This window comes from Chelonoidis abingdonii, chromosome 5 (assembly GCF_003597395.2).
Source record: "Chelonoidis abingdonii isolate Lonesome George chromosome 5, CheloAbing_2.0, whole genome shotgun sequence".
In the NCBI taxonomy this organism is placed as follows: domain Eukaryota; kingdom Metazoa; phylum Chordata; order Testudines; family Testudinidae; genus Chelonoidis; species Chelonoidis abingdonii.
The window spans coordinates 99847613-99863284 of record NC_133773.1 but is presented as its reverse complement, the minus strand read 5'-3'; the positions used below and the strand labels follow the sequence as shown (position 1 = coordinate 99863284).

At 39.7% G+C, this 15672-nt stretch overlaps 1 protein-coding gene across 5 annotated transcripts in view; it reads right to left on the bottom strand.

The window, feature by feature from the left end:
- The window catches only part of APBB2 (amyloid beta precursor protein binding family B member 2), a 322611-nt gene that overhangs the window by 157524 nt on the left and 149415 nt on the right, over positions 1-15672 (bottom strand). For all 5 annotated transcript variants that reach the window (XM_032776850.2, XM_032776854.2, XM_032776851.2 and 2 more), the window contains exon 3: positions 13236-14048. In XM_032776850.2, the coding sequence (XP_032632741.1) occupies positions 13236-14048 (813 nt within the window). The remainder of the gene's footprint in view (positions 1-13235; positions 14049-15672) is intronic.

The window sequence follows — 15672 nt, the reverse complement described above, 5'->3', positions numbered from 1 at the left end:
TCTGGTGTTAATTAGCATTGGATCTTTGCCTGTTTCTTTAATATCCTCTAGACTGTCCTCTTTAATATCCTCTAGACACAGACATTTGGATACACTTCTTACAGATAAATCCTGTTTATAATTTATCTTACTCTCTGGCTTTCTTCTTCAGACATTGATCCTTACTCCTTACTCTAAGCTAGAGCTGTGAAACATGCTACCCTAAGCACACAAGAGTTTCTGGAACAAGATGCACTCAATCTTATGGACGAAGCCTAGGGTTTGGAATTATCATCATTCATGTCCGAGAAAAACAAAGCTCGAAAAGCTTGGAAAAACAGCTTGTGAGGTCAGGGAAAAGGAAACTCAAGATAACCACTGCTTCTTAAACTTATTTTCACTGAACATATGCCTCGCTTCCTCTAAAAGTATTTTAAAAAATCTTTCACCGTAACATAATATACTGTAATCCCAAATAAAATGGAAAAAATAATCTGTTAAATATACAGTGTGAGACCAGTAAATTGCATTACAAGGCTAGGTAGAACAGGATTCTGAAGACATTGTCAACTGCTATAGCTTCAATCCTCTCATTAAAGCAATGCTGTCAGTCATGTTTCTACATACTCTTGTCATAAAACTTTATCTGCACAGCTTGCATCTTTCCCTTTCCCCGCTCAAATATTCTATATTTTCCAGCTAATAATCAGCAAGCTTTAGTTTAACCAACAGTTAACTAAGGTACACAGAACTTCATTACATGCATTTGTAAAGCCCTCAAAACTATAGTATCTGAGCACTACCTGCATGATTAAAAAGAAGCACAATATTTTCCTCCAAATAGGGAACTATAAACTTTGCTATGTGACTCAATAAAAATCCCCCTCATCTCCCCCGGACAAAACCCAGGGGCCTACAAGTAGGAAACCAACTGACAATGACATAAGCCAATTGACCAAATTTAGATGCAGTTGGCCAGATCCTTAGCTGGTGTAAAGCCAAATGAAGTCAGTGGAGCTATGTTAGTTTACACCACTGATGTTCTGGCACGGTACATCTATAGCATAGGCCTAAGTATGGGAGTATGATGTGTTGGACAAACCATCACAAGAAGAGTAGAAAAGGTGAAGCCAGCCCCACCCTGCATCACCTGCCAGCAAAATCATGGCTGGAGGCAGGACCCTTCAACTGAAGGGAATTTTAAAAAGGGAACGAAGCAGGCTCTGAAGGACCCTGACGGAAATCTAGATGTGAAGCAGAGAAGATTTAGAAGTAAGCAGCCCTGAGCGTAGAAATCTAGGAGAAACCAAGCCTGGGAAGAAGGCCTGACCTTTATTTTGTTTTATTATTCATTTGTTTGTTAAATAAAACCAAAGCTCAGGAAGGGAGTGAGTTTTTCTGTACACAGAGGGTATGGACTGTGCCTTAAGGGAGATAGAAAAAAGTCACTTCTTTGAAATAAAAGATTTATTTGGTAAAAGTTGGATACATCGCTAAAGATGTGACTTGAGGTTCTGTACCATAGAGCTTCTTCTAAGGCTTATATTTTGGTTTCTTCCAACCTGAAATGGTGCCAGACTCCTTCGAAGGATGGCTGTGTGGGTAAAAACATTCAGACTTCAGTGCCTAAGATTAAGAGCATAAATTCCTATTTAGGCACCAATTTTTACTAAGTAGCCTTATTTTCAAAGGTGCTGAACACCCTAATTTCTCCTTGACATCAAGTCAGGCAATCTAGTTAGGCATCTAAATAAAGATTTGGGTGACTAAATTTAGAACCCAAATGTGAAAATTTTGTCCTGACGCGCACACATCTCAAAAAAAGCAAGCATGAGTCCCAAGTATTACCGAACACTGATTTTCCAAAGGCTTTGGATGTCCCTTTTTGTCACTGGAAAATTGGGTCTGTATAATTTACACAGGCTTTGCGTATGCAAAAACAGCACTCAGCACGCATCCAAAGATAGCTGTTCCAGTTCAATTTATCTTGTTCTCCTGCCAGTCGCTCCAAAATATTTGTCATTACTGGAAAACTGTATAAATTATTGATTGGCTGTTTAGAACAAAATTACCAAGTTAAACACACTGTGAAGACATAAATGTAATGATTTACATGCATCTTAAAAAGGGGTAATTAAAGGTAGATGACTATGTAGTTAGTTAGGCCACGTCTAGACTACGCGCCGTATCGGCGCGTTAAAATCGATTGCTCGGGGATTGATATATCGCGTCTGATCTAGACGGGATATATCGATCCCTGAGCACGCTTATATCGATTCCGGAACTCCACCAAACCCAACGGAGTTCAGGAATCGACATGATGAGCCACGGACATCGATCCCACGCGGTGAAGACAGGTGAGTAAATCGATTTTAGATATTCGACTTCAGCTACGCTATTCTCGTAGCTGAAATTGCGTATCTAAAATCGATTTTACCGCGTAGTGTAGACCTGGCCTCAGTCTGAGAACACAGGACTTTATACAGGTATATGTTGTAAACAAGAAGTAATAGAGATATTAAGAATTATTTGGTACATAGGCAGCAATTAGTCAAGTCAGTCAATTGGTTAACAATTACCAGTAGCACACAGACAAAAGCCTCTACCAGTATCTATTCAGATACAGTGTGGCATAAGTAAGTACCTACCCATTTAGAGCATCTTCCCTGTGGAGATCAGTGAGTACCAGATCTAATAATGCCCATCTTTTCTAAAACCAGTCCTACAACTGTCAAAGATATAAAATTGTTTTCCTATCTCATATTTCCTGAATGTTGTCTAGCCACAACTTAACTGAACCCAATTCTATTGTGAACCATGTTCTGGTGATACATATCCTAGCAGCTGTCATTAATATTCTGAATTGATGTCATTCTTCAGTTTTGAAGTCTTTGAGTTTGTTTTCGAGCACTAAACTGGGAGTAGGTTGGCTTTTTTGATAAATCAAAGTACATGTTGACAGTATTGGGCACGCTATTGTGTATGTGAGTTGCCTGATATTTGCTGAAGTTTGGAAGAACTGTTCCTCTCTTTGCAGTCCTGTAAAAGTTTCTATTTGACTTGTCTTTTTTTCACACCAAGGAAACCCAGAAATGTGCTTTGAAGAACAGAACATGTTTATTAGGTGTATCTAATGTAGGGACTGGAAAACAAATATGAATCTTGTAAAGACATTCACTTTAACAGTGTCAAAGCTACCTATTAAATTTAGTGGCAGAATTGACCATCTTTGTAAATATTTTTGCATGGTTTCAGATCTGCTGTAGTTTTTTTTATCATATAGAAATATTATGTCTTATAAGGCCTTATTATGTATTTTAAGTCCAATATACCATGTTCCATTTACAAGATTCGAGCTCCTGATTCTCAAGGGGGGATTTCATTATGATAACATCTGTATGGGATTTTCAGTGATTAAATTGAAACTCTTACCTCAGAGACCATTGACAGTAAGGATTTGGTTTAGTGATGTACTGTAAAGGAGAATGCCATCTTCAAAATACGGACATTTTATTTTTGATAGCCTTTATATTTATACCTTGTACTAGAGAGCAAAACGGTATTGTGTTGGCCAGAGGTTCAACAGTCAAGATAAAGAAGAGAGGGAATAATGACCAGACTTGGATAGAGCCCCTGTTCAGCCCTAATGGTTCTAAATTCAGACCATTAATTTGGATTGTTGAAGAGTGGGCAGAACTTAGGGCTGTGACCCATCAGAAAACTTCATCTCTTAAATCCTATTTGATTTAATGCTGCAAACAAGTGTGACCATTTTAGGCCCAGATCCTCCAAAGATTTAAGCACACACAAGTTATCTAGCTGAAGTCAATAGGACTATTGCAGGGACAAAGTTAAACAAATAAACATGGTCTTTGCAGAACCAGGGGATTATTCTGTTAAACATTTTTTCTGTATTTAGTAAAGGCACACAGGACGATCTACTCGGCTGGTCAAAGTTTTTCACTTAAACTATTTCTCAGTTGGATTTTCGATTAAAATGAAATTTTTCATGAGAAGTATCTTCTTTCCTTTGGTACACTTGCCTTGTCTGTTGGGGGAGCACACTGCTGGCTACTGTTCACCAAGCCATGGAAGCTGTTCTGCAGTTCTTTTGGGTGAATTAACACTGTAGGGGAGGCCTTATTTTGTTCTAGGAAGAGTTTTATAAACATCTGTCCCAGATGCACCAGAGTTTGGCATATAAGGATGTCAATTACACTTAAAGCGTTGGGGTTTTTAATTGTTCTGTAAGGATATCTGCCTCTCAGTTAGTCTGGCCATTTGCTTTTGTTAAGCACTGAATTATAGCAGGAAGATCAGAGGGTTCCTGTTCATTCTAAGGGCAGGTCTACACTTAAAACACTGCAGCGATGCACCTGTACCGCTTCACTGGAGACGCTACCTATGCCAACAGGAAGACTTCTCCCATCAGCACAGGTACTCCACCTCCTCCAGAGATGGTAGCTATGTCGATAATGCAATAAATACAATTATTCTGACACAAGTACAGCTTTAAGAGATTCTGGATAGACACTTCATTATTATGAATTGGGGGGAGGTGTAGTTTGAAGATGCAGAATTTTTTTTGAAGTCTTTAATTTGCACTCCCCCTAATAGCAAACTGTTCTATTGCCAGGATTTTGGTAAACTGTTTAAATTAATGTAAGGACAAGAAGATAGAAAAGATGCGGAAGACAGGAAAGGAGGATATTGCACTCTGATTTCCAGTAAGTATGTTCTAGGAAGAAGAAAATGTCCCTTTTACAGTATACTTTTGTGTGTAGTGAAATGCTAAATGTAATCTCTATCTTGGACATTAGTATTTCTCCAGGCATCTGTTAGGCCAAAATCTTTAATAGGATTAAGTGTGTTGGAAACCCATTTCTTCTCTCCTTCCTAAGTGCTATCAGACAACTGTTGTCTGCTTTTGTATCTCTTTTCTTTGTTACCTCTTGTGAGGCAGTGGAAATTTTCTGCAATATTTTTGTGATGCTCATGTGTGTCTCTGTTTCCCTCTGCACTTTGCATTGCTTCCCACAGGTTGCAAAAAGGGTTCAAAAGCTGCTCTTGGGGCAGAGCAGGAGATAAAGTGTTTTGTCACATAATTGTCTCAGATGGAATAAATGGACCATTAAGGACTTATGGGAGGATCCGGAAAAAAACAAATGGGAACCCCAACAACTGGACTGACTGACCGACACCTATCCACAGAAATCTGCAAGAGGTAGAACATGTGAACTCAGCACAGGTCAGCAGGAGGGGACACGGGCTGGCTTTTGGGACTGACAGAGAGACAGATACAGAAATGGATTCCATAACACCTTGGCTGGCTGATTGCTCTGCCTTATCCGGTATGTAACCATGTCTTAATTTTGATTTTGTATGCAAGCCTAAGGACTACCCAATGCTGTATTCCGTCAACTAATAAACTCTACTCTGTTTTTTAAAAGGCTGCTTGTTGTCACTTTAAATACTCAGAGAGTCCTGTGCCCTGAAGGGTATAGCACAAGCGTCCTGCAGGAGTCTGGCTTGGCTGGATCTGCTGCAGGGAGCCACAGAGAGAGAAAAGGTTCACTGATGCTGGAAGGCCCAATTTTGGAGTCTTGAAGGCCAGGGGACTGTACTGTGGAACTGGGTGGGTCCCTGGGGCCCAGCACACTAAAAGGGTCACTCCCAAGGGACTGGTTACAGCCTATGGCAGAAACCAGACCCTGTGAATTCATGACCCTCTTTTCCTTTGGTCCCTGACATGTATTGCTGGAGCATCAAGGAGAGGGTTAGAGAACATGAAGCTGCTGGACTATCTTGCTACTTTAATTCTCATGACCTGAAATGTCACTGGAACTGTGTGAAACTTTGAATGTGCCTCTCTGAGCACTAACTGGATGGCAAATACTTCTCTGTGCATTGTTAAGATGCTCAGTGTTGCAATGCCTAATTGATTAAGGAGCCCACATCTCATTTTCCAAAGGGCTTCAGGCACTTGGGAGCTAAGTGCCTAAATCCTTTTTGAAAGTGAGGCTTGGGCACTGCAATGGTGATTGCAGAAACAACTAATTACCTTTACAAATCTGGGCCTTACAGGCTCTCCCTCACCAGAATCTGAGACTATATAGTCCCCGCTAGTTATTCAGTGTAACTGCAGAAGGCAAAATAAGAACAAAATACAAGATATTCAAAAAACGGACACTGCCACTTGAGCTATTGATCAGAATTTAAAACAAATTAAAATTGTATAAATTAAGTAAACAAATGTGTAATATTAAATTAAAAAAGAAAACCTTTGTCCACCTACTTTTCTGAAAAGCAGCCTTCCAGAGTCTAGGCTAGAAGTATTCCCTGAGATTCTTTAAGGCCAGCTTCTCCAGCCCACTATGCAGGTTGAAGTGGCCAGATATGGCCAGTGGAGAATTCTGCCTGTGCAAGTGTCCACTGATACAATTCTGGTGGAGGTGGCTTTGCCACTCCCTCTGGCAGCTGTCCCCTAAACTTCAGTGTGGGGTGGGGGGAAGGAGGCACGTTGGGAGAGTTCTGGTGGGTATTGCTCCATAAGTAACAAATCAATTTATTAACACTGATTAATTTGCTTTAGCACATCTGTGTGATGTAGTTATTGCAACCATTTTACAGATAAATAAAGTGAGTTAGAAGTACAAAAGATCAAATCCTGCTTCTATAAGAGTCCATGGCAAAGTTCCTATTAAACTAAATGTGACAACAATTATCCCATAAGGGACCTGTAAACTTGGCCACTGTCTCTCTGTGCTGAGGGGTTGATAGGCCATCCCTGAGCATCTCCCTTCTTCTCCTTACTGGAAGAACAAGGGGCTAGGGTGATGCTGGAAGCCATCTTGACTATTGCTTCCCTTGCTACAATGGAGGGAACAGAATGGAACTATTTTCTCCTTGGTACAGGGAACAGAGGGCCATATTTAATGTCTCCCTACCTGCAATGATCTCAGTAGAACAGCACAGGTTGCTTGGGGCTGCAAAGTTCCTGGGAAATCCTCATAACCTTTCTGGGACCTGAATTTCACCATCTGGTAACCGCTGAAACACACACACTAAACCAGATTAACATAATCTGAGCATGTTGAGAAATAACAAGTTTTGTCCAGTTACAAAAAAGGAGAAGGTATCTTTTTCTTTTAAAAGTGACTGAATGGCTGAAAACCTGACAGTTAAAACCTGACAGATGAGATCATGTTTATACCTTTTGCTAGCAGGAAGAGTAGGCATTGCAAAATAAGAGATTAAATATTACCTATTTTTAAAATAACATTTCATAGCAGTAACTGCTGACTGATGGCTTTGCAGTCACTTAACATTTTAAAAAAAGAAAACATTGAAGGATTTTTTTTTTAATAGATGTAGATTATGTTGTTATACTATCTTATGCTGCAAATCCTAAAAGTTCAAAGTGGAGGATGTATTTCACTCTAGATATATTGTGCCAGTCTTTCACTTATTTCCCCCCCTTTCACTGAAATGTGATTTTACTTGTAAATAGCAAAGAGTTTACAGTTAAAAACAGTTCACATTTACCATGTCTCAGTTATATCCACTCCCCGTACAAACACACACACACAATGGAGGATAGCCACTTAGGGTATGTATACACTACAATTAGACACCTATGGCTGGCTCAAAGTTTGTGGGACTGGGACTAAGGGGCTGTCTAAGCGCAGTGCAGATGTTCAGTCTCGACCTGCAGCCGGAGCTTTGGGACCCTCCCACCTAGAGGTCCTAGAGCCTGGGCTTCAGCCAAGCATCTACACCAAGGATGGCCAAACTTACTGACCCTCTGAGCTGCATACAACTGTCTTAAGAAGTTTGAGATCCAGGGTTTGCCTGCAGGAGCTTGGCACTTCAGCCCTGTAGGAGGTACCTTCTAGGGCTCGGGACTTGAGCTCTGCTCCTGCTGAGGCCTCAAGCCCCGGCAGACATGCCCCACAGGGCTAAAGCTCTGAGCCCCTCCTCACTGATGGGCAGAAGCCCCTACCCCACCACCCTGCTGCAAGGTAGAAGTCCCAAGCTTCCCCCGCCCCACAGTCTGGTATGTGGAGAATGGGGGAGGGGACCTTCACAAGTCACACTTAAAAGCAGCTCGCGAGCCACAGTTTGGCCTCCCCCGGTCTACACAACAATTAAGCAGCCCCATGAGCCCGAGTCAACTAGCAGGGGCAGCTGTGGGTTTTTAATTGCAGTGTAGACATACACTTATTTTCTCCTTTATTGTATTTAGCAGCCTGTGTAACAAGTCTGATAGATCAAGTTCATGTAGAAAAAGAATGTGCATTCATTAATCTTTGTATACAATATGCAAAAGTTTGTACCAACTAATTACAATTCTCATTACAGTGTTACATGTGGGTTAGACGTCTTAAACAGTATTTATTATAAAAGTTATTATGAGATGGTTCACTAACTTATTCTACTTCCCAACAGCCAAGAACATCATATTGGTCTGAATGTAAAACCCTTCCTTGCCACAAGTTCAGGATATGCAAGAATATTGCAGCTTTCAAACCTAGATTCTCACATTTCCGTTTCTGCAACCAATGACATGCCCATTTTGTTCAAACTAATATTAAATTTTATTAACTAACTGTTTATTAAGAAATATTTTCCATGAGATTCAGAGTGGGGAAAATAATAGAAATAAAATGACTCAGAGGAAACATCAAAATGCTCCTTTAGCACCATGGCAATACGTATCTGAATTATATATTAACGCTGAACTCCTATTTTAAGGTATAGATTGCTCTTTGAAATTTTTCCCTTTTACTAATGGGATCTATAGAATTTTAACAGTAGGAAGAGTTTTTCCTTCTCACAGCATATAAAACTACATCCAAGAAGTTCTTGGTGTTTTCAGCCTAAATCAATTCTAACAGAAAAATAAGGTACAGCTAAATGCACACAAAACACATGCCATCAATAAGCCTGACACATTTTAAAGTCTGACGAGTCCATTGTTTTGAAAATTTCCTCTCTCTCTAAAGCTATCGAGAATAAAGAAGTTATTTCACAATACTGCACTGCAGCAGTTTTAAAAGAAGAAAAAAACAAGGAATACTAGCTTTATGTATGACCAAATATTAATTTTCAAAAAGGATCTGATTGCCTAAGGTGCAGAGATATCACACAACGTAATACAACCTATGCTGGTTCACTAATTTTACAGCATTTAGAAATTATTACTTATTCCTCAACCCACCCAAAAATCGACTATTAACCCTTACAAATTGCTTTTACCTGGATTAGACTCAATTTAACTCCAAACCCAACTAAAAATCAATGGAAAGACTCAATGAGGCTCTGTATCAGCCCTTTACAATAAAATCATCCATTGCAGAAGCCATTAAAATATTACTTGATCTCTCAGTGTTTCTGAAGCACCCATCTCTGCAACATCTACTAGCTACCAATTGGTAGGCCAGATATAAATGAAACCATCATGACGTACGGTAAGTGTCTGTGGATTAAAGACCCCAACACCTTCACCATCTACTAGGAAATGATCAGATAAAGGCACAGGTGGTTAAAATGAAAACCACCCAAAACTGTTCTTCACTCCTTTATCAAAAAGGCAAGTTCAGATCATTCATTTGCTGTATCAGCCAGTACAGATGGTTCACGCCTTATTTTACAATCCTAGCAGCTAGATAAAGGGACTTGATGAATGGACTAGATAAACTGACTTGATCCTGGGCCACGGACTCCTGTGGATGCCCAGTGGTCCAAATAACTGAAGACATGTGTGAATGGAGTCACTGCTGAGAACTACTTTCAGAAAATTTGCTCTATAATAAATATGTCTAAAGATACTTCCGTGAATCATGATTTTTGCTATTTTTACTAGTGGAGGATTCCCCACCCCCAACCCCAAATTGGAGCTGTCAATACTCAACACCTTTAAAAAAATCAGGCTCTAACTGTTTTACAAAGCACCAGTCATGACATTCATGAACCACTGCGAAGGAAAATACCACATTTGGCTTCTTGACCTCTTTCAGGGTATCGCAGCTGTACAGCACTGGGAGCTAAACCCATCTTTGTACAGCTGAGCAGGGAAAGCGCTGCAGTCTGTCCACACTGACAGCTGCCAGAGCACTGTCGTGGCCACATTTGCAGCATCTGCAGCGGCATTGAGAGTGGTGCATTATGGGCAGCTATCCCAGCATTCAAGTGGCTGCAACGTGCTTTTCAAAAGGGGTGGAGTGGAGTGTGACAGGGAGCGTAGGGGAGACAGAGTGAGTGGATTTTTGGACACTGTGTCAGCACCCTGTCTTGCAAGTTCCGACCCTCTCCCCTACCCTTCTCTCATTCACTGAAAGCAAATAACCCTTTTTGTTTTTTTCCATCACAGACCAGATAAGTAGCCTCCCCGAAACGGACCTCCTTCTCCCTCCCGCCACACTGCTTCTCTCCTCAAGTCCCCTCCCTCCTTCCCTCTTCAAGCAAACACTAGCTGTGGGCATTCCAAAGGGAGCCCTCCTGCCTCTGCCCATTCACAGCAAAGAGAAGCTGTGTTTGTTTTTTTGATAACCAGCTCTGGAGCCCAGAGTTCACAATAAAACAAAGAGAGGCATCACAACAAAACAAAGAGAGTTATCTTTACTTAAAAGGATTATGGGAAGCTTCCAGAGGTCAGTAACAGCGTAATAAGATTATTCCCTGTTTACACTGGCACCCCAGTGCTGCAGCAGCAGCGCTATACTCTTTATTCTTCTCGTGGAGGTGGAGTACAAGCAGCACTGTAGCCACGGAGATACAGCGCTATATGTGCCTTGCCAGTGGACGGGGAGTGAGTTACAGTGCTATAAAGCCACCAACAGCGCTGTAACTCTCAAGTGTAGCCAAGCCTTCAATCACATCAACAAACTATCCACCCTAGAAGAGGGAAAGCATCTCAACAATAAGCTTTTTGACAAGCCAGAGGCGAATTAAAGATGGTAAATTAGCACAACTCTCCGTGTTTTAGTGTTCTGGGAGCTTTAAAATGGGCATTAATGGTTAAAATCATTACATTTGGGGAAAAAAACAAAAAACTTAGCTTCTTAGGAAAAAACATTCATTTTAAGAACCAAGAAATTGCCATATCAGACCAGAGTTCCATAGTGCTTCATCTCCAACACTGATCAGACTAGAAGCTTCAGAGGACGGGGAAAGAAACCCTCATATTACACGAAGTGACTGTTTTCTGTAATTTTTCTCAACAGTTTCAGCTTTCTAAATATTATTTTCCTGCAGTTCAAGTATAAAGGAATAAAAAAATTCAGGAGTGAAATTCGGGTCCCACTGACTTCAGTGAGGCTATGATTTCACCACAGAAACCACAGCAGTCTAGGCAGTCTGTCATAGAAATCACACTTCACTGCACAATGAAAGAGCTCCTTCTGGGGGAAGAAATGGATTGGAGAGCCCGAAGTTACCATTTTCAGAAGCTGGCCTTACTTCGCCTTACATTGTCCCCGTTTAACAACATTAGCTCTTAATGATGCCTGCTTACATTTCACTGAGAGGGGACATCATTTACTACTGCTTTTTTTTGTTGGAGATGGACAATTGTTTCTTTGGGTTGGGGGGTCGTTACAATACAAAAAACTATTTTTAAATGAAAGCTTACATTCCACAAAAAAACATCCAAAAATTGCTCAAAGACCCTAAAGGTTATGGAATAAAAGAGCTTCTTTGTACCCATAATTCTCCAGGGCCTCATCTATGGAGACTGTCAATTACGCAATGAGCTAGTGTACACAATATTAAACAATTTAATCAAACATATACTGTAGATGCCAATAACATTTTCTTCAACTGGTTTCTTGCTTCAGACAACAACGCAGACCGTACATGATGTACACTAAGAATGAACATCAAATCAGACATTGAGATCTTATTACAGTGACCACATCCTGTCTAACAAAGAGAAATCTCTTTAACCCTAGACACTACAGCAATACAATAATAATAATTATTAATAATGGAGAAAGATCAAATCCAACTAAATTAGTATCCAGCTGGTATTAAGGGTTTGTTCAGAGATTTTGTTCATTTGTTTTATATTTTTAATTCTTACAGTTACAGAGCCAAATATACCATGGGGTTACCTAGGCACAACTTAAATGAAATCACAGGAGTGGCATTCCCTTATTCCAGCCATGAATTTGGCCAAAAATGTATTGTTGAACAATTCTGATACAAAGCTACTGCACTCCCATAGCGAAACACACTTGTAATACATACATAGCTATGACAATTTCTTTGGTCCCAGATCACCTTTAGAGAGAACAGCATTTGCCTTCCCATAAACTAATATCCTTTTATACAAATCCAAATATAAAAAGATGAAAAAGTCCATTAACTACAGTAAATGAATTATTTGCAACTTTAAAAACAATACAGAAGAGCTGTAAAGTGCAACAGTGCTACCGCAGTAGTCACCATTACTGTTCAAATAATTAATGGACCCAGACTTTCAAAATGGGAAACACACTGATTTCAGTTTCTGAATTAGCATATAGAAGTGTAGAATACAGCATTATTTTAAATGTCAGATTTTTTTTTACAGGATATCCTCAAATTGGGTTTTTTTCTAATCGATTTTAATTTTTTTTTTTTTAAATATTTCCTCCCTGTAAAAACCTTAAAAGATTGAAAGCAGTATCTCTTACCCTGTAGATTTTGTACTCAGACACCATGTACCAGAATTACCAGCTAACATCACCATCAATGGGTTAGATACACCTTCTGTTTGTTTTAAATTAATCATTTCTCAGCAACAAAGGGCTAGGTGTTTAAAAGAAATGAATGATTTTCATCTGGAATCGACTAAGTACTTTTTATTTTAAAAAATTAAGGTCAAATTTAGGATCATCACTGGGACCTAAGCTGTGGTACCTGACAGTGCCCCTTTTATAGAAGGTTGTCAGTTTTCTTAACTTTATGAGGAGCTATGTATTAGTCTTACCATTAGGTTTAGCTATGATTTACTTTATTCATATATTTCAGGCCCAGAAGGGACCATAATGATCATCTAATCTTACTTGGGACTCAAAACTCTCTCAAAACAAGCTACTGCTTGGTAAGAAGCATTAAGAGGCATCTTGCTATTTGTAATGTCCCTTTCTTCTCCAAAATTGTCTCACTTATCACCAGCTGTTTACACAATAAGACTCAAGAGAAACAACAAACACATTTTTAAAGAATGATGGTTACCAAGAGTTGAGGGAAATGTTTCTTCACTTTTGTACCTGTTTCATCAGGTGAACTTGGAGAAGCACTGTCCTGCGACAACGTCGTCCAGCTGGAGTCTTCATCACTTGGAGCCAGATTTTGAATCCGATGTAATGCACAATCTGTTTTGGCTCCAGTTTTAGGATGGTCCTTCTTAGTCTCAGGACTTGATGACACAGTGGCTACTTGGCCATCTTCTGGACTGGACAGCTTGTTTTGTTTCTGAGGCAACATATCCCCATTGACAATCATGGTAGAAGCCTGGCTGTTACTTTGTGCCGCTTTCTCCTCCATCACTACATGGCTGTTCCCAAAATTCTGTTCTAGTTCCCTGGCTGATGTTTCCAGATCTGCATAGTAATTTAGGAAGCTCTTGGTCCTCCTCGGCTGAGAGGAGAATATTTCACAGCCTGCAGAATCCTGAGGGGTAGGCTCTTTACCTTCTAACTTCTCAGAAGTTATGTTTATGCCTGCAGTTGTAGTGAGATTTTTGTTGGGATCCTGTTGCCCTTGTTCTGCTGCTTTTCTAAGCTGATTTTCTCCATTCTTCACCAGCTTTATATTGGCAGAGTTGTTCCCCAGAAGGAGCTGTGCAGCTGGATCCGAAAGGCCCATGGCTGTCTGAATGTTAGTTAAAGCATATTTTTTCCTGCATTTTGGGGGAGTGCTGTTCCTTGTTTCTGTATGCTTTATTTCCGCATTCAATAGTTCATTATGGGAGGAGCGTAGGTTAAGAGTATTTGGGGGAGTGGCAGGATTATTGCGATTCACAACGTCTGTTGTGCTATTGCTTGCCATAAACACAGCCAATGCGTCCACACTGGAGTCAACTAGAAGAGAAAAAGAAACATTCATAAGATACATTAATTGTATACTCCTTGTACCAGAGCTTTAGGAAATGGGATGCAATGCTTTATATAACGTGTAAAGAATAGTTTCTACAAACTAAGCAGGAAGGAGAACAGACACCTCAACAGAAAAGATCAGTTTATCAAACATGGAGATTCAAAGGCAAAAAGGGTGGAGATGACATTGCGGAATGTTAAGTTGTTAAGAAAAGTATACAAGGTTTTTGATCCCAAATTTTATTTTATATTTTTGCACGTTTGAGCTACTATGTTCCAACTACGTAAATTTTGGGGAGGGAGAGAAGTACTTTGCATCTGCTTTGCAGCCCTGATGTTCATCATCCTTCTCTCTCTCTCACTAAAACTTAAATGTTTCACCACCTCATCAGCCAAGGAGTAGGGCAAGAATTTCTTTAGGACTCATCAGCAGTGAGTTGAGTCCCTGAAGAGTGAGTGGCCCTACAGACCAAAGCAAGACACTATTCCCTTTCCACACTGGTACCAATGAAACATTGTTATTGCTTATTTTAGGGCTGACAGGCAAAGCCAGCTATTGCCTCTTAACAGCTTCAAGAAATGTACCATAGCTGTTTCCAATTTTTTTTGTACAGATGTTTGATAATTTTTTTGGCAATTCTCTAGTGTTTTTATGTATGCGTGCTATGCTGTTTTGTTAGCTATAGTGTTTTTATAATTCTGTATATATTTAGCAACAATTTTTTCACATCCACACAAAAAACACAATTTGGCAAATTTATCCCTGATGCAATTCTACTGATTCCAAAGAAGTTACTCCAGGGATGAATGTGGCCTGCTATTTTTATAGTTCACAACATCTTTGGCTATTGATAAGCTGTACTTCCAAAGGGAGACTGCATATATTCCATAACTGGACTAAAACATCCTTTTACTTTTCTTAGTGGTTTGCAACTTGTGGGCAAACTCTCTGACTAAAGCTTCTCTGAGACATTGCTCAAGTTTTCAGAGAACTAGGCTTGGGCAAGGACAGCATTTTCAGACTGTGATGAAATGATCAAGTAAAGGATTTTTTATTAAAAAAAAAAAGTAGTCTTTGTTTCCTCTGCTGCCTATTGTCACTGCCATGATAAAGTTGGCTCCCATTAATCATAATAAATACTCTGAATGCTTCCTGTTACTCATTCTTTTGAGAGATGCAAACGAACTAGAGGCCAATTAGTAATCACTCCCTCTGACAGAGTATGAAGCACCGTCTCTGTTGTTCCTAGTTCTCAGACAGGGCTGATTTGCGAAATGCGTGTTGCACCGTAAAATGAGGGCTTGGCTGTAGATATATCCATGGATAAAAAAAAACTGTAGTATAAGCCAGCCACTGGGAGAGCATTCTAGTATTGCACCTTTGAGTATTCAATATGTGAAAGAAGAGACTAGTATAAAATGTGGATTTACAAAAATTAAGTACTTGTGGGCTTTTTCTTTATATACAAAATAAGCAGCACTATATGAAAGGTTTACTTAAATTCAGCTACACTTGTTAACCTTACTATTTAACTCATTTTCAAAATTACATATTTCATTTAATTTAAACCTTAGAAAACAGACTAACGTATCCTTTACTCTCTCTTTT